The sequence below is a fragment of the Symsagittifera roscoffensis genome, chromosome 1, assembly GCF_963678635.1.
Source record: "Symsagittifera roscoffensis chromosome 1, txSymRosc1.1, whole genome shotgun sequence".
In the NCBI taxonomy this organism is placed as follows: domain Eukaryota; kingdom Metazoa; phylum Xenacoelomorpha; order Acoela; family Convolutidae; genus Symsagittifera; species Symsagittifera roscoffensis.
The window spans coordinates 82,752,924-82,777,719 of NC_087062.1; the positions used below are offsets into that span (position 1 = coordinate 82,752,924).

Genomic DNA, 24,796 nt, shown 5'->3' on the forward strand with positions numbered 1-24,796 from the left:
TGATGCATTTTGTCTCGCCTCGCTCAAAGTCACCAAAAACTGTTTACTCTGAAAACAAACACGCCACCGCCTATAAATAAACTTCAAGGTAAACTGATTTAACTTTTATTTCGATTCTAAAACAAGCCGAACTTAATAAGCTTAACTAATCAAAATTAGTCTTACTTGACACTTCTATTTACTTACAAAAGAGTCATTTTTCACAATAAACAATTTTCGTTATACCTTCGTCCAAATAAAATTACAGCGGTTTTAATTGTTTCCAACTAAAATTCATCAAAATGGCGAAGCCTGCGAACAACCTATCCAAGTTTGGGCGAAGCTTTCTTGTATTATCTCTTATGTTTTTGAGTGGAGCTCACTTATCATTTATTGGACCTCTTTTTCCAATGGAGGCCAGTTATAAAGGAGTGTCCAAAACTGTTATAGGGAGTGTGTTTGGGATATTTGACCTAACTTGCGTGATAGTTGGGTTTCTACTTCCCCCTATTTTAAACTATCTCAAGTTAGAAACCGTTTTCACTGCTGGTCTTATGCTTATGTCTCTATGTATAATAGGGTTTGGTTTGACAACGTTTCTTACTCAAGTTTGGGCTTACATTGTAGCTTGTACTCTTCTCAGAGTTTTAATAGCATGTGGGTTTTTCTGTGTCCTTTTTCTCGACATTTCCTATTTTGTTCACACTTTTTCCCAATAAAAAAAGGCGAAGTGACTGCATTGACGCAAGTCTTTTTTGAACTTGGAATGATTTCCGGCTGCTGCACAGAAGGTTTACTCTATAAATGGAAAGGTTTTGGCCTGCCTTTTATTATTTTGGGAGTAATGACTTTAATAATTGCAATTCTCTGTGCACTATTTTTACGCTTGGACGATGAAAATGAGTCTAATTCATCAGAAAACGAGCCGTTTGTCAAAACCATAGAAGAGGAAATAAGTGGAATTACTATGTTCGACCTTCTAGCGTCGCCAAAAATTTTGGTCGCGACAATTCCAATATTTTTCAGCTGGACTCTTCAAGGTACCATTTTTGTGTACCTCACGCCATTTCTACGAAGCGTTATCGGCGTTTCTCAAAGCTGCATTGGCTTCTACTTTCTTCCGATAGCCTTCACTGGTCTTATTGCGTCACCAATTTTGGGCAAACTTGTGGACAAAGGGCAAACATGGAATTTGTACTTGCTATCGCCAGTTTTAGGCGTGCTAGTTTGCCTATTTTTTCTATTCATATCAAAATTGGAATCGCACTATGTCATTACAACAATGCTTTTAATAGCTTTGGCCTTGACTAGCTTATGCTACGTATCAGGGTTCATTGCTGGGGTCAACGTCCTATTAGAGGTCCTCCAGAATATTAGTCCGAACTCAAACTGTACTGCAGTAATGTCGGCTTGGAATAACATGATTATAATGAGCGGACGAATGTTCGGAAGCATGGTAATGGGGGGACTTCTCTTCGATTTTGGGGGTTTCTCGTCCGTGCTATGGACCCAAGCAGGATTCCATTTGATTTCAATAGCAGCAGCCATGTTGTCATCAATATTTGCCAACAAGAATAGACTCTATGTTGTAAACTAACTTCTAATTTGGAAGTTAACTGGGCTCAATTTTTTATCAACTCGGTCACTTCTATCTGATTCAACAGCCCGTGTGAATTCTTGTCAGAAAGTTTTCAAATTTTGATCCATCAAAAGTTAAATTTCATATATTGGTAGAATAATTGTTTACGATAGAGTAGTGAATATTTCGAATAATTATAAACTTGAATCTATTAGGAAAAATACGTAACTAAAATTGATCTAATCGCTTACCGTTCTATTTGTCCGAGAACTCGAAAAAAATTTCGTTTGTCACCAAATCTACACATCACACCAAAAACTATTATACTACACTTTGACAATTGGATACCTGATACTTGTTTCGAATTCACTATTAGTTTCGCTTTGACAACTTAGAGATGACATATCTTTCTCGTGAACTATCTTTTTTAATCACCAGTCTGCTATAAAGCAGCAAAAAAAACAATACTGCTCATATCAGGGCGAAATCCTGAATGTTCCAACTGCCTTTTAAGGTCTATGAAGCAGTAATAAAATGAAAAAAATAAATGTAATAAAAAAAAATGAAATTTTTTTTACATTGAGAATTTTGGTGAAAAATTTTCCCACTTACGTCATAAACAGTACAAAATGATAATTTTGCTCCCAGTAACAACTCAATTATGAAATTAAGCTTCCTCTAACCAATTTGGAATGGTTTTTAAGACGGATCAAATCTCCGATTACGCGTTTATAGCGCGAATTACATCGCGCGTTAATTGTCCCGCGCGGTAAAATCGTTATCTTTAAACCCCCATAACTTTACGAAAAATGATCAGAGCTGAAATAGCCGTCAAAAATTGCTAGTTACAAAGTCGAAATTTGTCTGAAGAAAAAAAACCCACCCGCGCACAAATATTCCGTTACTTTCGTTACGAAAGACGGAACAAAAGCAATATAAATAACCATCAACTCTTTACGAGACTGCTCGTAATAGGGCGAAACCGCGAATGCTTCGGCTGTTCTTTACAGTGTTTTGTTTTTATTCAAGTTATTGCCCAATTTTTCAAAAATTTGAAAAAACGACTCCCAATCAAACTGATTGTTTTAAAAACCTTCCCCTAAAACGATATAATTAGCATCTACTTATTCATTATTTGGTGCGCCATCAATTAGTGGTCTTCAATTAGTTTTCCAACAATTTTCGCAGTGCGTTTAATTGCCGTATTTACTATGCGTCGACAGAAAACTCGAAACTTCAAGCGAATTAGTTGTCCCGAATTTGCCAGTGCCATATTTCAAACTCCTAAAAAAGGCGAGTTGCCATTTTGATATCTGAGCTCAGTGCAGCAAAATTTTTCAAAGTGAAACAAGACTACTCAAACCAAAGCCCTGAATATTTCTACTGCCATTTAATTGGTCTCGAATAGTTTTTGCTAAACTAGATATCGGCAAATCTACAAATTTTTAACTGATAACATCAATTTTTAGCTGTTAAAATTTGAGTCGTTTATGAAATAAATTAGACCAGACCAATTACCTTGCCTCAATTCTATTTCAAGCATTTATGTACTGCGGGATAATTAGCCCAGTGCAAACTACATAACGAGAAGTTTATACAGACTTGTTGTAGCTACTATGGTAGTGTCCATATCGGGCTGGGCCCATGCAGATCAAGGGAACAAAAAAACCACCCCGAGAATATATATCAAAATTCGGAACAATAATTCTACCAAAATTTTGTAACACAGAGGCGAAGCAAAGGTTTGTAGCAAGATACACGCGATTTGATTTCAAGCAATTTTTGTTAAATTTGAGGAAAGATGCTGAGAAAAGCAACAGCCATCGTTAAATGACTACTGAAAAACCTGAATTTACTAGGCCGTAACTGAGCAGACAAAATTTGGATAGACAACATTCAGCCGAAAAAACACGAACAATTTGAGATACAAAACGTGAAGCAAAAATGTAGAATGAAAATATGTTGAGTAGTCAAACGACGACTTTTGAGGCAACCAAACAACCGAATTCATTAAAGCCGAAGAAACAATTAAAGCAAAAGATTTTTATAAAAATTTTGAATCGCAAGCGTACTTACATAACCAAACTGGTTTAAAGACAAAGAAAAGTTAAAAAGTTTTGTAACACAGAGGCAAAGCAAAGGTTTGTAGCAAGATACACGCGATTGGGTTTCAAGCGATTTTTGTTGAATTTGAGGAAAGATGCTGAAAAAAGCAACAGTCATCGTGAAATGAGTACTGAAAAACCTTAAATTACTAGGCCGTAACTGTGCAGACAAAATTTGGATAGACAGCATTCAGCCGAAAAAACACGAACAATTTGAGATACAAAACTTGAAGCAAAAATGTAGAATGAAATAATGTTGAGTCGTCAAACGCCGACTTATGAGGCAACCAAACAACCGGATTTAATTAAGCCGAACAAACAATTTAAGCGAAAAATTTTTATTAAAATCTTGAATCGCAAGCGTACTTACATAGCCAAACTGGTTCGAAGACAAACAAGAGGTATAATATTTTCTGCAAAACATGGGTAGGGCTTTTAACATTACTTGAGGACCAGGATTTTAGCTAAGCAAATCATAAAAATTCTCAAATTTCCCGCCTATCCACCGCACATTTTAACGGAAGAGATCTGTAGCAAGCAGTAACAGGATGGATGATTATTAATTAAAGACCCCTAGAAAAATAGCTTCAGCCGAGTGAAAACAAAAACAAATATTGACAAGTTTCACCATGGGAAACATTTGCACCTTTTTGCTACTAATTTAAAATGAGAAAACTCAGAAAATAAATAAAAACTTGGATGACTTAGTTTTGAATTACTAATCACAACTTCCGAACAATGACCGCTCGACTAGTATAAAAGTTTGAAAATGTATCGATTAGCATAACTTTGTTACCTTAACTTCTCAGAAACACAAGAACAATCATAATCCGTTGAAATTGAAACAAATTTCCTTTTCTGAAAAGAAAATTGAGCTAATGCGAAATCAAGCAATCAACTACCAAAGGGGTGGGAGATTTTTAAGCATATGTAAGTTTGAATTCTCAAATAAAGCTCCACTAGTGCTAATTTGTATTTTTCAAAAGGGCGGATTAAACAAATTCGATCGATCCGCTCTCGCCAGCCCCCTTCCCCAAAAAGACCAAGTTAAGATCCTCCACCCTAAACGGCTTGAGGGAGGTGAAGATGTTAACTTGGTCAAATTTAATTAGCGAATTCGTTCGAATTACATATTTTATACAGAAAAAGTTTTCAAAATTACATCTTGGCTAAGGGGGATATTCAACGGTAGGTCACTCAGGGGGGGGGGGGGTGGGGTTTGTTTATTCAATTGGGATTTCTTTAGCTTTATCCCCTTTTTTGCAAAAGGGGAAAAGGGGGATATTCGTTAATAGGTACCCGAATGGGGGATGTAATTAAAGAGATCCTGGAATTGTACGGTTGATCCATATTTTATGCATAATGATTTAGTTTTGCCGGTATTTGTTTCACATGCGAGCTAGGGACTTGTTTGAATTTTCTGTTTGCAGTTTTATGCTAGTCGATACATTTTTTTTAAAAAACATTTAAGCTAGTCGAGTTTTATGCTATTCGATACACCGCCATTCCGAAGGTATACCAAGCTCTTCGAATTTCAAAAGCTTTTTGTAATTGGCAACTTTTCCATAAATTAACCCAATTTGATAATGATAAATGTTAATCGATAGGTGTTTTTTTTTAATTCCGCTGGCAGCCTATAAAAAACACTTGAGAATTCATTGATTAAATTTTCCTCGCACCATTTGCACTTGGGTTTTTAAACAGTCTAACATTCCTGCCTTTCAGAATTTCAAATGAACTTACGAAAGGCATCCTGCAAAAGGTGTGGGTTATTCCTGAAAAAAAAACAACACAACCTATATACATGTCTTCATTACGCTCAATGACACTTAAAAACAATCCTGAGCTTAAATATTTTGTAACTTTCTCAAAAAAAAAACGAAATAAACTTTTAAATTCGAATTCAAACTTGTCTGCCAATGCGCAAATGAAATTGAACTAATCTTTTTCTGAAAAAACGCACCCAAAAATGGTGAGTCTCACATCGTTCGTTTAAACTTATAACAGAGATATTCCAATTACGTTTCCTCTATACCAAGTGGGAAGGAGCCTAAAAGTCGGTAAGGTTCAATAATACAGCAGCTCAATTTCTTACAAATTTGCAAGAAGCGTTGCTACGGGAAAAGTCTAGCTCCCGATTACAAGACATTTGCTTTTTCAAGTGAAAAGAAAATATACAGCAAAAATCGAGAAAAAAAAGAAAAAACCGAATCAAGAAAGCCCGTTCAAAACTCTGCTACCTTTCAAAAATCGTATACCAAAGCTGATACAAATTAAACATAAGAAAAGCATTACAATCTCAAGTGTGATTTTTTTTTTCATTAATACTTCTAACTTTCGCGTTGAAAAATCCAACGGTAATTTAAGTTTTGATTCAATGAGTATATCACAACCTGAAGGACGGGACTCCAGGCCGATTTTCAGCTTTGAAAAAGCATCAAAAGGTTTGAAAATGTTAGTATACTTAGTTTTTTGTGACGATTAAAGAAACTTGGTGGATAATAAACATTCTACAACATCCATGTCTTTCTTGAAAGCTATGAAAAGACATTGATAGCATATAACATATTCAACCTACGTACATCTTTTGAGAACCTCGTCGACTTGATGTCCAGCACCCATTCAATGGACCTTAAGCAGCTTCTGGTTTTAGAGACCGGTTCAACAAGTTGAATTTATAAAATGAGGAAAAACAAAACGATTGTTTTAGTTTTTTTTATATCAATTTCGCCTGTTTTCTCATTCGTTCTGATTTCTGAGATTCAACCTTCTCCCATGTTTTTTTGACTCCAGACCCGGTAACTAGCAGCAAACCTGTGACGTCTGCCATTAGTCCGTTCTAACTAGACAACATCAGTTTCCCACTATAGAAATTCATGCAACAGCAAAAACGAAGTCCAAACATCCGATTCTGATAGTAGAGCCATGGTACAAAACAGCAGCGCCTTCCCATTGACGAGCATTAGCGTCGTTTTTCAATTCTGCTGCTGACCGCGATGATAGCGAATGATCGCAGTCGCATTTGAATCCACCGCCCAATGTACTTCTCTCCTTTTCAGAATCCTCGGCCGCGCTTTGGTAGCTGTAAACTATATTATCCACCATTGTTCCATGACAACTGTAATTAAGCAGCTCAAACTGACCTTCTTCTTGCACAAAGTAAACTCGACAGTGGATTGATGACACAAACTGACACTTTTTCAACTCTGGTAGTTTCAAATCGCAATTGCATTGGTCTGAAACGCACATGGATCTGCTCTTAAAGTTCAAATAGAGGCAGGGGCGGATTTAGGGGGGGGGGGGCGGACGCCCCCCCCCCCCTCAGGGATTCGACCCCCTGCCGACCCAAAGGGTCCCCCTTTGATACTTTTTAAGAAATCCATTTTTGGCCGACTGACCCTAAAAATTTTCTAAAGGCGCCTTCGGCGCCAATATATATCAATTTTGAGGGGGGGAGCGCGCGCCGAAAAAAGGGAATTTTTCGGTCAAAATTTTCCAAAAAGTGCCTAAAAACGCCTTTTTTGACCTGTTTTTTCAAAAATTTGCCTGCGGCGCAAAAAATTTGGTCAAAATAGGGACAAAACCGTGCTTTGGGAGAGCTCGGAAAATCAATTTGGTCGATCTAAAAAAAAAAAAAAGGTCGTCAAAATTTTTTGAAAATCCGCCCCCCCCCCCCCCTCGAGAAAATCCTAGATCCGCCCCTGAATAGAGGTTATTATTTTCACGATAATAGTCAGGTGTTCTTTAAAAGGTATTCTAGTCTGTGCTAGTTTGGCTCCAATTTAAACTAATAATCATTCCTCTTTCATCGACACTTCAAAAAGACTTTAAAATTATTTAAAACACCAACTTACTCGTTCCAATAGTGAAAACGTTGTGATCTGCACGTATGTCAATTCTCTGCGAAATTTCGTTGAAGTTGCAGTCAACCAAAAGCAGAGCAGCCATAACTGTGTTCTGAAACAGTCATTGAACAGTAAAGTGATCTTGATTTTATACACGCGGATTTTTTTTGGCGCCAATGCATTGAGTTTGAGGGGAAAGCGCCGAAAAACATTTTTTCCTCTGTTTTCAATAATTTGCTTGCATCTAGATAATTTTGGCAACATATAGTGTTTAAATAATTTTGGCAACATAGTATTTTTGACGTTTTCTAGGAGAGCTGGGAAAATCGATTTGGTTAACCTAAGAATGGAGAGCAGTTTTATTGAAACCATGGGTCACTCCTACAAACACCCAGGACCAAGCGAGAAAGATGTGGATGCGCACGTAAACCATAATGTACATGTTCGAAAAAGATAAAATAGTATTTTGCTGATAGAAATGAGTTATGACTGGAGTGTATAACTCATAGAGTAATTTCGGATAGGGTACACCGTCTGCTCGTCACGCTATCTTATTTTCGGCCGGATAGATTCGTGCAACTTCTTAGTCTAATACCGATCCTAATCTTACTCTTATACTATCTAGTCTCAGGTTGTTTAACTAGTCTCTGCTAGGCTCAATAGATCTAGGGTATACTGGTTTATTGCGGTTGCTGAAGTGCTCGGGAGAGTCCAACTAATTTCTAAGTTAAATTCAAATCTCTCTGGTGCTGAAATTACAAGTAACTTCAGCACTTACAAATAAGTGGGTTGTTAGTTAGATGGATCATGATTGGTTAATATTAAATACTTTACATTGGTAAAATATCTAATTTATCCAATCATAAAATGTAGTTTAGATCAGGTTCCACCCATCCGGGTTTTACAGAGTTTTTTAGAATAGTTCTTCTGCAATTCGAAGGATGGATGATGGACGTTGGTGTTTGGCGAACATCATATTTCTTCTGTTTCCTCTTTGTTAAAGAAGTTCCAGGAAGCTGGAGTTAGAGACATAAGACGTTGTGTCTTCTAGTGACAACGACTAAGTCTTTGCAACAAACTCAAATCTGATTTCAGAATGGTTTGCTATGTCAGGTTTTTCTGTTCTGCGTGGAGAACTTCTTTTGTGTCTGATTTAGTTTGGGAATGGCGTGGAGATTGTGCGTGGAGGGGATGCCTGGTTACTCGGATCTGTACGTATACTTGAACATCGAGGTGGTCATTGGTCTAGTTCAATGAAGTCCTTTTCTGCGAAGTCAAGTCGTACTCTAAATCCTTTGAGTTGTGATTGTGAGTGGCATATCGATTGTGGTTGGTCATTCTCTCTCGAGTGTAGTGGGGTCGTTTTGTCTTTAGATGTTCGTCCTTGGTGTTGTATTCTGATCTATGTATTGCATAATGTAATTTACATTTTATAAAACATTTATTAGTTTAATATTTTTTAATTATGATTTTAGTTAGTTGTTTTCACAAAAGCTTTTTGTTTTAGTTCGGTTATTTTGATGAGTTACTCACACTTGAGTAGCTCTTATTAAAAATAGAGGTGTGGTCACAAAGCGTGGATGTAGCGCGGTGGGTTAGGCCGGCTATAGAGCATGCTCAGGACGTCCTTCCTGGTGGGTTAGGCCAGGAGTGGGAGTATGATTTCATGCGGTTTTTGTGAGGGGTCCTGTTATGTGACAACGTTTTATGTTGGGTTTGTTGTGGTTTTTCTTATGTCTTGTTGGTTATGTCCTTTTTCCAAAAATCAAATTGTTTGTGGTATGGGTTTGTCTTTCGACTTTTTTGTGTTTTATTATTTCTTTCTTAGACTTTATAATAGTCTTCAAAAGAATAAATTATCCAGTTTTAAACTGGTTTAATCCGGTTTGGGTACCGTTGGTTTCCTTTTCTTAGTCATGCTGTTATTCTATGATTTGTGGTATTTAGTAAGCTGCGTTGGTTAGTTTTGTTTAGTATATGATTCCTTTCCAACCGGGTTAAAGGAAGGTTTGAAACATGTTATTATATGTTAGAGTTGTTGAGTGTGAAAACTTGAAACTGAAATTCATTATTTTAAACAATTCTTCGTGGGCGAGCTGTGCGAGTGTGGATAGAATTTCTGTGCGAATGAATGAGAATATCAAAAGGTTAGTACTGCAATTGCATTTTATTAATTTACTGCATAGAATTTGGAAATTTACTGCTAGTTATGGGGGAATTTTAAGTTACAAATTTCCATCATAATTAGATTTACTGCTTGTGGGGAAAATTTTAGAAATGAATTTACTGCATTGGTATTAAATTTATAAATTTATAAGTGTAAGAGATTAATAGAATTTTTGAAATCTGTTTGAGGAAATTTGCGATTTTTATTTGTCTTTTGTGGTTTTTGTAGGTGATCGTCGGATGAAGGCTAAAAATCTAAAGAAAACATGGATAAAGTATGGTGAGTTTTTTAATATTTTAATTAGTTAGTAATATTCACTTAATTCATACTTACCTGTTAGTCGTCGGGGAAAAAACCGTGGGGGAAGATGTCGTGGATGAGATCGGAATTTGTTAGTAGTTTAGCTAAGATGCGGATGATATTTTTAGTCTGAAGCAGTGGCCAAAGCAATTGAAGTGCCTTAATAGTGGTTAGTTCTTCAGTGCCAACTGCAAACTCATAAGGTGTGTTTTGGATTAGATTATATAATTTGTGATTGAATTTAGTGTTGTGGATGAATTCTAAAATTGGGATTTCTATGGGTTGTACAAACTCGTGCGGGATAAGGAAGGGTCGGGATTCTTCGGCGTTGAAGGTCTTGGTGATGGGACAGAAGCTGTACATTTGGGTTATGGGATCATAATTGCGAAGAATACCATGAAGGTTAGTATCTTTAATGCAATATGTGAAATTTAGGAAAAATGGTGAAGTGTATTTGGAATTAATGAATTGAAAACGATGGTGTGGTTGTCTAGAGGGTGTGTGTAGGTCAAAGTGATTTTGGATGAAGCGATAATAACTATATGTGTGGGTTTGTTTAGTGCGCAACATAATATCGTGTGAGCAGTGTAAATCTCTTTCGTGTGGTGCAAGGAAATGAAAGGTTAGTGAAAATATTTGGAAGCGTTCTTTAAAACTTTCGTATGCTTGTGTGTCTGTTAGTGCTTCTGAAATAATGTGATCAAACTTTCGGTCGAAGATGTTTAGTGTAAATATATATGGTGTCTTGATGAAAAATTTCTCGGTAATTTGTGGATTAGCGAAGCGATCGTCGTCTAAGAATTGATCTTGGTTAGCTCTGATGATGTTGTGATCATAGTATTCGAGTATATATTCGTTAGCTCTAGGTGCAGTGTGTGTTTTTAGTGATTTTTATATCCAACGTAAGTAAATTGTCTAGCGGTTAGTGGTGTAGTGAGTCGATATAGCATGTCCGTATTTCGCTCTATATCGATGTGAGTGTTAGATAAAGGTAAGCAAAGAGGGTTAGTAAAATGATAATATGAGGTCCAAGAGAGAGTGGGCATTAAAACGTATTCATCTACAAAGTTGCGTGTTTCGTTAGTGTCGTGGGGGGTGTTTAAGGTGTATTGTGGGAATGAGGGTAAGGTGATGGCTAAAAATTCTTTTGTGTTAGTATGCTTGGGGTGGTTGATGTATTCACGGGCTGTTCCTGGTTTTGCTGGGAAAGGATGGTTGGGGAACTTTCTTTTAAAAGTGCGGTAAGCTCTATTAGTGTTGAGTGAAGATTCAGTTGATGTGGATGATGGTGCTAATGATTCAGTATAATTTGAAGAGGGTGTAGGGGTAGGGGGGTTGGATGAATTTATTGTGGAGGAGATTTGGTTTATTGTTGGGGTATGGAGGTGGTAGGGTTGTTGTTGAAGGGTAATAAAATTATCTAGCTCTGGGGAGATTCGGGGGGTGTCTGGAGAATGAGATGATTGGTCAGAATGAAATGAGGAGTAGGTTGGGGCTAGCTTGGGAAGCATAAGAGGGTGTGGGAGTGATTGGGTCAGGGTTATTGGATAATATGGGTTGAAAAGGGGGTTGAGAAAAATTAGAAGAGTTATGAAAATTATTGGATGGGGATGGTTCTGAGTCGGCAAATTCATCGGGGGTTTCAATATTCGGGTTATTGAGTTGTGAGATGGAATATAAAACTGAGATGTGTGAATTAGTGTCGGAATTCATGCCTGATGTTACATTACTAGATGGAAAATCGGGTGGCGGAAAAGCAAAAAGTGGTATTATTGGGATTGTAGAGGTAAGATTGGTTGGGTGGGAATTTGATCGGTGTAGTGATCCAAGTTGGCGGCTCATCGTGGGCTAAAAAAATGATTATTTTGAGACTGAAAAGCGGTGGTGTGGGGTTGTTCAATAATTTGTTCATAAGTATTATGGTCTTGTGACTGGTGTGTCATTATATGTTGGATGGGACTTTGTGATGTGGTGAGTCGAAAATTTGGATTATGTGTGATGGCTAAATTTCGAAAATTTCGTGGGACTAGGGATAGTGGATGGTTATTTGGTAGGGGTGGTAATTGTGGTGCCGTTGGCGTTATGTCTACATTGTTATGTTCTTCGTCGTATGTATTTTGTCGTGTTGCTATTTTTGTGTTATATTCTTTTATTTGTGCGTCTAAAAGAATTTTGTTTATAGATGTAGAAAAGATTCCAAAAAATCCTGCAAAGAGTATGCGTGCTACGCTTGCTTGTCTGTTTACTTGTGTGTGTATAGCACATGTGTTGTAGATTCCTTTTAAAAGTGAGAAAAGAAATCCAATAAAGTTAAACATAGCGTATAAAATAGTCAATTTTTCTAAGATGTAGTAGGGCCATCCTAGAAAATCGAGGATCTCATTTTTGAGTGTAACAAAGCTAAAAATGTTAATTGGTGATATATCTTGGGGACGGTATTTTTCACCGTTTAGATATATATAATCTTTAATGTCTTTAAAATATCCGCTATAGTCTTGCGTGTAGATATCGGCAAATCCTGCGGTTTCTGCAAGTTTGCGTAAATTTTGGTCTATTGATTGTCTTTGTATAGTGTCCATTTGTGTTAATAATTCTTGGAATTGTTGTGTTCTAATGTGATGTTGAATATCTGATTTTGAATAGATTCCTATTGATTGTAAGTCTATATTTGGGTTTCGAACAATAGCGCGAATGCTTTCTGGTGAAAATTTTTTGAGTGATTGCATTAATGTGGGATATGGAGTGAGAAGATAATATTTATTTTCATCAGGGTTTAGTTGTACTACGTTGTGGCTATTTTCTGATCCACATGGAACTGCGGTATCCCAGAAATAGGTTCTTCGTGAAAGTGTATCCACGAAATGTACTTTATTCTTATAAAAGATAGGGATTCTTTTATAACATCGTTTATCTTCAAAAACGTATAGTGGTGATACTTTTTTAGTACAAGTATAAAACCATAAGATGTTTCCTTCATAGTCTAAAAAATTTGATCTATTTCCAGATAATAAGTATCCTGCATAGGGTATTTTTAATACTGCTAGTGCAAGTGATTGTAATATTTGTGTTCGTTCTAATTCGCATAGTTGGTGTAGTGTTTCTAATTCGGAGAGTGACATTTCTTGAAAAATTCGGCTAATTGTGTAATCTAGTTTCATATCTAAGTGAATATCATAGTGGATATTACCGAAATATGTAGTATTCATTAGTGATAATTCTTGTAAGCGTGTGCTTCTGGTGTCATGGGGTTTTAGATGTCCACCAGGTTGTCCGTTGCTTTTTTCAAAATTAACGGGTATATAGGATGTTCCTTCGTTTGGAGGATGACCTGTGGCATATGGGTCGATTTTTATTTTTCCAGTGGTCATGTCGAATCCTTTTTCGTATTCAACTAATATCTCGGAGTATTGTGTTTTGTGAAGTGGGTTTCTGTATTTACATGCAAGTTCTGTTTCTTGATATATTTGAAAACGTGTCAATTTATTTTCTATATTGTCTATGTTTCTAAAATTAGAACTTAGTTTTCGTGATGGATGGACTTGTTCATATGGAATTGATTGTATAAAATATTTTTCGTGAAATTTTATCATACGAGCGTGTATTTTTGCTACTTGAAATGTTGTACATGTATCTTCGGAGAACCAAACAATTGTTGCTTGTGTTCTCGTTGTAGGGTCGCAATAACCTTGATCATTTTTACAAGGTAATCGGATTCCTTGATAGATCATTGTATTATCTGATAAATCTCGTGTTAGTTGTATTTTTTCGAGTTGTATTTTCCAATCGAAAAACATTATTTCTTGGTATCCTTTATTTTTTGTGTCTGCTTTGCAGTTTGATGGGTCATTTATACCAATGTGTGGTATCCAGTGTTTATCGTGTATGTCATAGGTTAATCGTCCGTGTGCGCCGTTATACGGGTATTTTTCGTCTAGTTTTATATGTCCTTGGTGTCTTTCAAGTTGTGATTGATGTACAGAGTCTGAAAAAACTTGAAAGTTAACTAACCTTCTTTCGGAGTTTTTATTTTGTGTGATGTTTAGTCTAAGTAATTCATTTTTACAATCGTCGGGATTGAGATGTAAAAGACGTTCTATATTACTCTGATAGAATGATTCATGGTCAAGTCGGTTTTTGTTTCCGTTCGAGACTTGTGAACAATGTACTTTCTTTTCGGAAAATGTTGCTGTGAATTTATAACCTGTAACTGTTGTTGCTCGGGCTTTTGAATAGAGTGTTGCTATTACATCTGTGGTTTCTATAGCTTGTGGTTCTGTTTCACATTGTGATACTTGATTTATTGCATATTTATGTAGTGTTTTTTGTTCATTTTCTTCACAATCGTAATGTGTTACTAATAAATCTTGTGGTCCTGTACGAGGGGAAGGGTTTATGTTTTGATTTGAGATTACTAGAAAAAGGATTTGGAGAAAAATTAATAATTTTAGAATATACATGTGTATGATAATCCTGAGTATGGATTATAAAATGTAATGTAGCCAATTGTGTTTTTGGTATATCTGTCGTATTTGTATATTACTTCAGTAGTTATAAACGGTGGTGGTAGTGATTGAGCTGTTATGTTAGGTGGGTTTAATGGGTAGGGATGTTGGGTAATATTGTTTAACTTAACTGTGATTTCAAACTTTAATTGTAAACTGTTTTGTTGGAGTATTTGAATATTGTGATCACGGATATCGTTGTGAATATCTTGGCGATATTGTAATCTATTAAGTGCCCAGTTATGAAGGCGGTTACTTTCTTGATGTTGTCCAAATAATGGTGGAGGTGCTGTAAATGTATTCCAATCTAGTCTTAAAGGAATATTTATTGATGATCGTTCTCGATATCTGGCGTCGAGATTATTTGGAAAATTTAAGTTAAAAGGTGGTGGTGAAATCTGGCTTATTGATGGTGTTGATGGTAGTGATAATGTTTCTGGTAGTGATGAGGATGTTGTTGTATCCGTAGAAATATCTATTGGATTATTGACTAAATTTAATTCACCTTGTGTAAATGAATGTGTTGTCCAATATGGTAGTCGTGATGCCTGGTTTGGGGGGTTAAAGGGATTTTCACGTATTTGTTCAGATGTTGGTGTTGAACCTAAGTAATCTGATGGTAGGCTTGAGGTGCTACGTTGTGAAAGAAGCGTAGGGGCTTCTGGTAATATACCAATGGGGTTTTCTGGAGTGTTTTGTGATGGGGATTGAGGTATATCAAAATGAACTCGGGGAGTTTGAAAATTTCTGTTTCGTCGAGGATGTATAATTTGTCTATTTATTTCGACTGTATTTTGGTTTTGACTAGGATTTCTTATTCTACTTAGTTCTTGTGGTAGTGTTGGGTATAGGTTATATGTTGGTTCGCTTAGAGGTGCTTGTCGTTGAACTGGTTCTAGTGGTTCTGATAAACGAGCATGTCGTTCTTCAAAAGTGTATGGATTGTCTTGAAAAGAAATTCGTGTAGATGTTTGAGGATTTTGAGTAGTTGAAGGTGGTGTTGGGTTATCTTGGGATGATGTCGGTGAAGACTGATTCTGTGACTGTTGGGTAGCAATTTTTGATGGATTTTTGAATTGTTACTTTAGTGGGAAGGTTTATGTTTATTATAATATTCTTCTAAAAAAAGAATTAGGAGGATTGTTGCTAGGGCAAATGTGAAGATTGCTTTCTTTATACATTTACATATGGTCAAAATGAGGGATGATAAAAATGTTATGAAAATTACAAACAATAAAAAAATATCAGTTCTACTGAAAATTGTTCGTATCATTTAGACAAGTTGTATAAATCGTACCTGTGGATATAATCAAGGGTTTTGGAAAGTTGGAGGAATAGTTCGAGTATAGTGTAGAAAATTAAAAAAATGTTACAAAAAATGATTAGGATTATTAGAAAAGATTCAAGTATATCAAAAAGAAATATTATAAAGGTTTCAAGTATTGTAAAAAAATGTTTAAGATTTATGAGTATTTGAGTAACTGATTGAGAGAAGAGCATTTAAGAAATGATCTCTTGGTCGAATATTTTTTGCTGTTTGAGGCGATTTTCTAGTGTGGTCGGATTATTTATTAGTTTTTTGACAAGTGGGTTGAGTTTTGTAAAATATTGTTGGGGGCAATTTTTATGGTGATCGGGAGGTCTTCTTTGTCTTTATTTTCATTTGTCAAATGATCTGGGGTATTTTTGAGATTTTTATACTTTAGGCTAAATAAAATGTTCATTTTGTTACTTTAGGCTAAGTTAACAAATTTGTTTTGGGGGTATTCGTGGTCTGAGTTGGGGAAATATTGTTGATCTTTGGGTTATTAGATAAGGGAGGGGTACGGTATTATGGTGATATTTATTTTAGTTGTCAAGTTGGAGTGGTTTGCTTATTTTTGACCTGGAGGTCGTAAAGTTATAGTTATAGATGTGCCTGGAGTTCTATATGATTCGTCTAATTGGTCTTAGTTTGAGTTAGAGAAAGTGACGGATTGGATGAATCCTATTGGTCTATTTTGAACTAGAATTATTGCGTAATTGTCAGCATGTTATTTTGAAAAATGTAAATGAAAAATGTTTCGGAGGTTTCAAGATTGTGAAGTATAATGTTAAAATTACTTTTGAAATTCCACTTTCTTTAAAATTTTAGATTGGGGGATGAATATTTTATAGTTTTTACGTGGTTGATTTCGGAGTCTTGTTGTTTTTCTATTTTCTGACTTGTCGATTTGTTCTTGGGGTATTATTTGTTCGGTCATTTTTCTATTTTTTCTTTGTTTTGGGGATTCTTTATGGTTTTGTGTATTGTTTTTGGTGGCGGTTGGTTTTGTGTTTTGATTTTCGGTGGGGTTATCATTTTGTTCTGTGTTTTTCAGATGTGGTTCATTTTGAATGATTTTTAATCCTGTGAAAGAATATAATTGAGTTAATTTGCGGAGTGCGTATTCTTTTGGGTAATAAGGTAATAGGTTGTTTCGATGTTGAACGATTTCTTTTTTGTTTGAGTCGGTAATTTTATATGTGACATCTGTGGGTTTTGCAATTATTTGGTATGGTCCTTTTCGAAGGGGTTGTAATTTTTTAGAAATTCCTTTTTGAGTATTAAAATTAGGTATTAAAACAAATGTTCCAATTTTTAATTCGGAGGCTGGTGTAAAACGTGAATTGATTTGTTCATTAATGTTTTGTCTTTGTAATAACTTTTTTGTTATTTTTTGATAAATTTCATTGTGTTTTTTATCTCTATTTAGAATCCATTCGGTGTGTGTACCGGAGGCTAGTTTAAGAATTTGTGGGTGATGAAAATGATCTTCATCGTGTGTATGTAAAGGTAGGTTATAACAAATTGAATCTTTATTTGGTTGACAATAACCTTGTGCGTTTTTATGAGAATTTGCTGTAAACATTATTGGTTTGCGTGGCTTTTGGTTAAAAACCATTTCGTATGGTGACATTCCTAAAGTTGTCGTAATTTGTGAATTATATGCTAAGGGAAATAATTTTACATCTGCTGACCATTCGGTATATTTTGTATCATTTCCGTTGATGATACATCTAAGATATTCTTGTAATGAACGGTTCATACCTTCGACTAAGCCGTTTGTCCAAGGTGCATGAGATGTACGTGGTTTGTGTTTAATGTTATATAAATGACATAGTGTGATAATTTCATTATTTATGAATTCTGTACCGTTGTCTGTAACTAAAATTTCTGGTAGTCCGAATTTTGCTATCCAGTGTTCATAGAGTGTTGTGTAAGCGTAATAAGCGTTACAATGTGGTACTGGGTTAAGTGCTACATAATGTGTAAATGCGTCAACAATTACCATAATGTAGGAGTTTCCTTCGGATGAGGGTGAAATTGGTCCTTTAGTATCAAATGAGATACGATGGTTAAAGTACAAGCTTTGTCCTTTAAAATCTTGTTTTTGTGCTATTTGTTTTTGATTTGGGTAAGGTTTATTTAGTTGACATACTATACAATCGTTGCATAGTACTTTTATCCAAATTGGTGCATTTGGGAAGTAAAAATTTTGTATAAAATTTGAATATGTTTTTTCTGATCCAGAGTGTCCTTTAATATTTTGTGTATGTGAAATATTAAAAGCTATAAGAATCATACTTAAAGGGAGACAGGGAACTGTAAATTCATTTAATTTGTATTCTAGAAGGTCTGTGTTTTCGTTAATTGTTGTATTGTTGAGTAAGATTCCTAGTTCCATTGAGGTTTTCGTTGTGTATGACTGTAGAGTTTAAACTATTATTTTGTGTATCGGGCAAAAATGTATTATAGTTTAATGGTGTTGCATCAATGGTTAATGGTATTACTTTTACATAATCTCTTATGTAAGATATCGTACTTATTGCTTGACTTGAGATTGATTGTGGGAAGCTTATAAATGCGGGATGAGACCATTCGGGGTCCCAAACATAATCTGATTGTTCTGTGATAGCGGTATCATCGTTCGAGTTTTGGGGTCTAAAATTTTTTCTTGCTTGTGCAATTAAATCAATATTGTGTGTGAAATAATCTATTATGAACCATGCCAAAATTTTTTGTAGATCGTGTTTTGTATGTTGTGAAACGTCGTCTTTCGTGAAATTTTCTTTAACAATGTTTAAATAACTAGAGAGTAGTGTTATTTCATGTCGTACTCTTAAATGTTTAGATGTTTCTGTCGGTGAGACATTTGTTATTGGGATTTCATTTTCTAATATCGAAATATAACTATATATTATTGCGAAAACTTCATTGGTGAATATGGAGTTTGCTCTTTGTGAGTTATGATATTGGATGCTTTTTATATATTCTGAAAAAACTTTTGAAAAATCTAAATCAAGATCGTCTGTTTGAATTGTATATTTTCTATTATTATGGTTTGGTGAGGTGAATTCTATGGAGTAGATTCCATACTGTTGTGTTATGTTGCATATATCTTTTAAGTAGTGGTCTATGATTTGTCTTTTGATTTTTACATCTGGGAACTCTGTTTTACATGGACTGATTCCGGGTTCAAATAAATTTAATAGTAAATTTTTGCAAAATATATGCTGTCCTCTATCAGTGGTTGCATCTACTATAAAGGGAAAGATTTCATCATCATCTGGGGTTTCTTCACCTGGGGTGTGCGTTGAGCTCATTTTTTCGTTCGATGACTGTTAATATGTAATTATTAATGTGTCGAATTGGTTGATTCCAATTGTATAAATGTACTGGTTTGTGTTTATACTGCTTTTTTATTCTTCTTTTTCCTCTTTTTGATGAATTTGAAGTTGTTTCTGAGTCAGAAAAATATAATTGATCGTGAAGTGGGCAATTTTTATCTATTGATTCTTTTAGTTTGTAAAGTTCGTCTAAACTGTTGGTTTCTGATTCTGAAAATGCGTTTCGATTTTTTGAAAATCTTTTTCGTGTTATTTGTCTTTGTTTCGTTATTATTTTTCTTTTTAGTGTTTGTCGTTTTGTTCGAATGTATCCAACTGTTTGTGTATGAGGTGTGATTACAAGGTCGTATTTTTTGTTATCTATTTCACAATTGTGTAAAACGATTGTTTGTTTATTTCCTAGGTTTTTAAATGACATAAGGTTTAGGATGACGGATGCAAAAGGTTGTTAAATGGTTTCTATTTTCCTAAACTGTTAGTTCTTACGATTTTTTTGGTTAGCTTAACCTGGGTCTATTTGTTCAGGGTTGGAGAGAAAAGTATATCGATTCCGAAGAATGATTTTTTACTTTCTCGTGGCTAGTATAAGTTAAGGTGTTAACTTACTTAATCTTACTTAGGGGTAGTGATTGTGTTCAAGGGTTGGAGAATAGTAAATCGATCCACAAGGTTCAGGTATAATTAGAACGCGAGTAGTTCGTTAGATACTATTTTAAACTTACTAAGTCTAAGATTTATCCTGGGTCTGGTAAGAGGGGGGGTCAAGTGAAGGATGAATAACCGAAGTTCTTCACTATTTATCCTAATTTGAATGATTAGTTTTGTTTAAAAATTTCTATTAGTCTTAGGTCTTTAGAAAGGGTTGGGTAGTGAATCGACGTTTGAGGTCGTTAGACACTAATTAAGTGGGTGGGGGAGAACAAAGTTGTTCTGTTTGATCCAAGGATAAGCCTTGATAATCAGATTTGAAATTTAATTAAGTAGAAAATGATTTAAGATCCAAGGATAAGCCTTGATGATCTGGTTTTAAAATTAAGTGAATTTAAGTTTTAATAAAATTTTAAATGTGTGCAAAGGAAAGATTTAGTGTTTTGATGATATTAGTGGGTTTATGATTGCTGTTATGTTTTAGGTGATGGAGCTGGAACAACAGGATGATTTATGATTACTAACCATTTATTGTCATGCTACTAATTTTTATTTTTTATTTTTCAATAAATACTTTTCAAACATGTTTTGTATATTACTGCAGAGTTTTAGGAAAACGATCTTAGATCTTTTTATCAATCGTTATTGTATATTAATAATTTTGTTTAGCGCCTGAAATGATTTTGAAGATTAACTTCAAGGTTTTATGTTTGCAAATGAAAATCTAAATTCATTGCCAGTAGTATTCTAAATATAAAAGTTTGTTCTGGTTTTTGCCTAACTATCATATAGCTATATGGCAAATTTCTACTTTGTCGTATGTCGTCTCTGGTTCGAGGTCTTCTTCCAATTCCGGGTAGTTCTGTTATGGTTCGGAATATTGGCTCTGATCTATTGAGTCGTAGAGACATTTCGATTAAATTATTGTCGTATAACATTTTGTAAATGTTTTTGTCTAATTTCTAATCTATTTTGGTTAATTCTAAGCTATTAAGGTCTTGTTCGAGACTTATGGTCGCACCAGATGAGTTATGACTGGAGTGTATAACTCATAGAGTAATTTCGGATAGGGTACACCGTCTGCTCGTCACGCTATCTTATTTTCGGCCGGATAGATTCGTGCAACTTCTTAGTCTAATACCGATCCTAATCTTACTCTTATACTATCTAGTCTCAGGTTGTTTAACTAGTCTCTGCTAGGCTCAATAGATCTAGGGTATACTGGTTTATTGCGGTTGCTGAAGTGCTCGGGAGAGTCCAACTAATTTCTAAGTTAAATTCAAATCTCTCTGGTGCTGAAATTACAAGTAACTTCAGCACTTACAAATAAGTGGGTTGTTAGTTAGATGGATCATGATTGGTTAATATTAAATACTTTACATTGGTAAAATATCTAATTTATCCAATCATAAAATGTAGTTTAGATCAGGTTCCAGAAACATCGAAAACGACCAATTACGTCTTTGCTTATTGTATCATTACCTTTTCAGGTAATCAAAACAACCAACGCATGAGCTGATATCATAAAAGATATAGATTCATCATTCTGTTCTTCAATCACTAATTCCGGGATTGTATGACGAATGGTAGTCATTAAACGTACCAAGTGAACAATCCCCCCCTTGAACAAATTAGGGAGGAGCTCGTTGACTTGGTTTAAAGCAATACTTTTCAGCCAATAAGATTTTGAATTGAATATTGTTCCTGCAGGTCTTACTTGTTGAACTTGCCATATAATTTTAGGGGGAGGGGGATTGATGACATGGTCTCATTTTACTACCGCCGCTTTATTTACACACTTGGCTATTAGTGATATAACCATTGGGTGCCGGACATCAAGCCGACGGGACTTGAAGCCGAATCGTAAACTTAGGGACTTCAAGCCGAATAGTTCCTTATAAACTAGTCAAATATGATTAATTTGAAAACGATTTTGAAGAGTTTCCGAATTTCATGATCTTTCTTCACAAGTTATTGGAGTTTTCATAAAATTTAAGCCTCCAAATGATGTTTCGGAAAGTAAAACATGGTTGAAGGCATTTTTCACGTTTATAATTTATGCATTTCAAAAACCGGCTGATGTTATTAACGGATGCCAATCACAAGCGGTGCATTGTCATGAATAACGTTTATTATTGGCTAAACTTGCCAAAATTTTTGAAAAATAACGTTTTACAGATGATAAAATAGTGTTTTGAGGTGCTTGTAAAGTTTTAATTTTGGCTTGAAGTCCCTTCGGCTTGAAGTCCCGTCGGCTTGTTGTCCTAGACCCATAACCATTACCTGCGAAATATTAACAGAGTTTCTTGCGTTCCAATTCAAGCTTTCTGTGTTGCTCTGATCATCGCACATCTTCCTTTTTAATTCCAATGCTTCAGTTTTCAGATGAGTCTGGTAAATACAACAACAAATTATCACAACATTAGTTAAGACATTAGATAAAAATTTGACCGACGTTTTCGACTTTTTTGCAGAAAACAATTACGTTTTTGAGAAAAAACTACTTCCAAAAATGCCTTTGCAGTAAAAAATCAAATTAAAACAAGTGAATGTGAATAAGTGAACAAATAAGAGCAAAATTTTCCTCACAAGAAAACTATGAGATTAGCATTGTTAAAAAACTTATTTGAACTTTACGAGGTCGTTGGTAAAAGAACAGAGATTACAATCAAAACTTGAACTATGGAAACATCACCTTGTCCTTGCAGTACAATTGACAGCCTGTTGAACTAGGCTGATTATATTGCCTCTTGATATTAGCAGGAACCTCAACATAGCATATGTTTGGGTCTTCGTCGAGAAGATTTTGAAGTTGTTTCTTTGTCAAATACCTGAAAATTATCAGAACACTTATGCATTAGTTTTCTAAAGATAGCGTATGATGAAAATGTATGAAGCAGCTTGATTAAAAAATCAAAACGAAAACAAAATTGTTTACCTTTTCGCTGTTGGTACGAAATTAGTTTTGAAATTATCTCTGCCCCTCTTCAAAAATGGTTTCAAACCACACACTTCTTTACTCTAAACCGAACAAAAGACTGTGAAAATTTCCAATTCTGAACACAAAAAAGAGCCGAACTTTGAAACATTACCTGAGCTGCTACACTTTTCGGGTAGTCTTTGCAGCAATCCGGTGTTTCTGAGATATCTGCTTCTTTCAAGCAGACAGAATGGAAGACGTTGTTACATACTGTGCATTTCACCAGAGCTAAGAACTCAGAGCCACTGAAACCCAGAAAATCATCTTCCTTAAACCAAGAACACTTATCTTCTTTAAGCCCAGAAAAATCACATTAACGAATAAGAATGAATCAATTGCCAGTCAGGTAGGCAAAGCCATTTATCGGCCAATTTATGATCTTGAGAAAACAAAAATAAAACCTTGTAAACTGATGTCCATTTGAAAAACACAATTCAAATTGCTCAAAAATAAAAGTAGCTGACTAAAATTTATAAAAATTAACCGACATTTTGAATTGGCGACGAACACTTTCAACATTCACACGGATGAAGCTGAAACTGTTTTCAAGTAATCTTTAACATAAAAACTTCTTCGGAATTTTATGATTTCCAAAACAAATAAAATGAGTGCTTTCCGTGAATAAGGAGCCCAAACCTTTTAAAATCATATTCCAGCCTGTTTTCTGATTTAAATACAACGCCTTCTTTAGACCTCTAACTAGATCTTCCAACCTTTTATGGCATTTGGTGGTTGGCTATTAATTGATTTGAAAAAGTTAAAACGGTCGAAACTGTTTGTGTAAAATAAGCAGTGAACTTATGTTGTGTTTTTGGAGATCAATTTTGGATTAGAAAACCTCAGCTTTAAATGAATCTTGGAAAACCTAATTACTCAATAAAAAGAGAAAACCCCCAAAAGAGGACACGTAGAAGATATAAGACTCTAACATTGAACAGAGAAAGCAGGTTCTAAACTGAGTCGGCAACACTTCTCGCAACACCCTCACTCTTTCCAAATACACGTGATCATCTCTTCCGTCTTTCCCACTCATTTTTCTCTCAGATGTGCATTTGGTCTGCTGAATCAACACTTTCTGCCTCAGCTTCGTCTTTTTAGCCCGACCTCCCCCACATCCTCCTCTGCCACTTGAACTACTCGCACTTAGCTCAAAGTCACTGTCCGTTCCAAAATCACCACCTGTTAATAATCTGATACAATCTGTTGGAGTTTCGAAACAATCAACAGTGTCAGAGTATCGAAAAAATCGCGTCATATTTGGTTGTATCAATCAATACATTCTTTTGTATCAATCAACAAATTCAGTATAAGTTTCATAAACCAGTCTATTTGACCGAGCAATATAAAAAAAATCCCTCTGACGTACTGAAAACTACGCAATGAATTAGCTTCTAATTTCTACCTGTGCACAATTGGTCCTCCATGTATGCGTTAGAGTCAATTATTTCGTCCCCGTCGTCATTTGCCGTGAAACTTCTCGTCTCCTGCTTCGTATCTACCACTTTGTCATAAACAGTTGATTTCTCGCCGTCACACAAAGTCACATCTAAATTTTTGGTTTCATTTTTAATATCTTCCAGAGTCGAGTCAGCTTCTATCGATTCGTCCAGCTGTTTGAAACTTTTATAAGATACTTTATCATCTTGGAAAACGAGATCAGTCGTTTTATCGTCGACTTGCAATTCACAATCCAGTTCATCCGGCACTTGTGGCGTCGGTTCGACTCTTCGATTCAGCTCCAGAAAATCGGGCGATAGTCCAAATTCTCTGCACGGTATGAAAGTGGATCTCCGTATGAAAGTGGCGAAAATTGAATCTACTTTTCCAGTCATGACGGAATATTCAGCTAGCCTAAAAACTTAGTCGCAGTTCTTAGATCTTGTCATTTGAAAATATCATTCGAAATAACTGAAAAAACTATCTTCATTCTACCGCGTAGTTTGAATTGCTGTGAGAATAAACATCAATATTATGTAAGTCACATAGATACTAAATCTCTATTGAAAACCAAAATAAATTTACAGAATATATAATACTTCAT

General features: G+C 35.2%; 1 protein-coding gene across 1 annotated transcript; it reads right to left on the reverse strand.

Moving 5' to 3' along the window:
* Positions 1 to 6,319: 6,319 nt before the first annotated feature.
* On the reverse strand, positions 6,320 to 24,675 carry LOC134857109 (uncharacterized). The gene is made up of 8 exons (XM_063873476.1): positions 24,158 to 24,675; positions 23,685 to 23,934; positions 22,868 to 23,000; positions 22,714 to 22,796; positions 22,471 to 22,606; positions 22,059 to 22,166; positions 7,518 to 7,620; positions 6,320 to 6,899 (listed from the first exon to the last, which is right to left on the reverse strand). Exons 1-8 carry the CDS (start codon positions 24,585 to 24,587, stop codon positions 6,538 to 6,540), a joined length of 1,605 nt encoding a protein of 534 aa, XP_063729546.1. The 5' UTR covers positions 24,588 to 24,675; the 3' UTR covers positions 6,320 to 6,537.
* Positions 24,676 to 24,796: the final 121 nt, after the last annotated feature.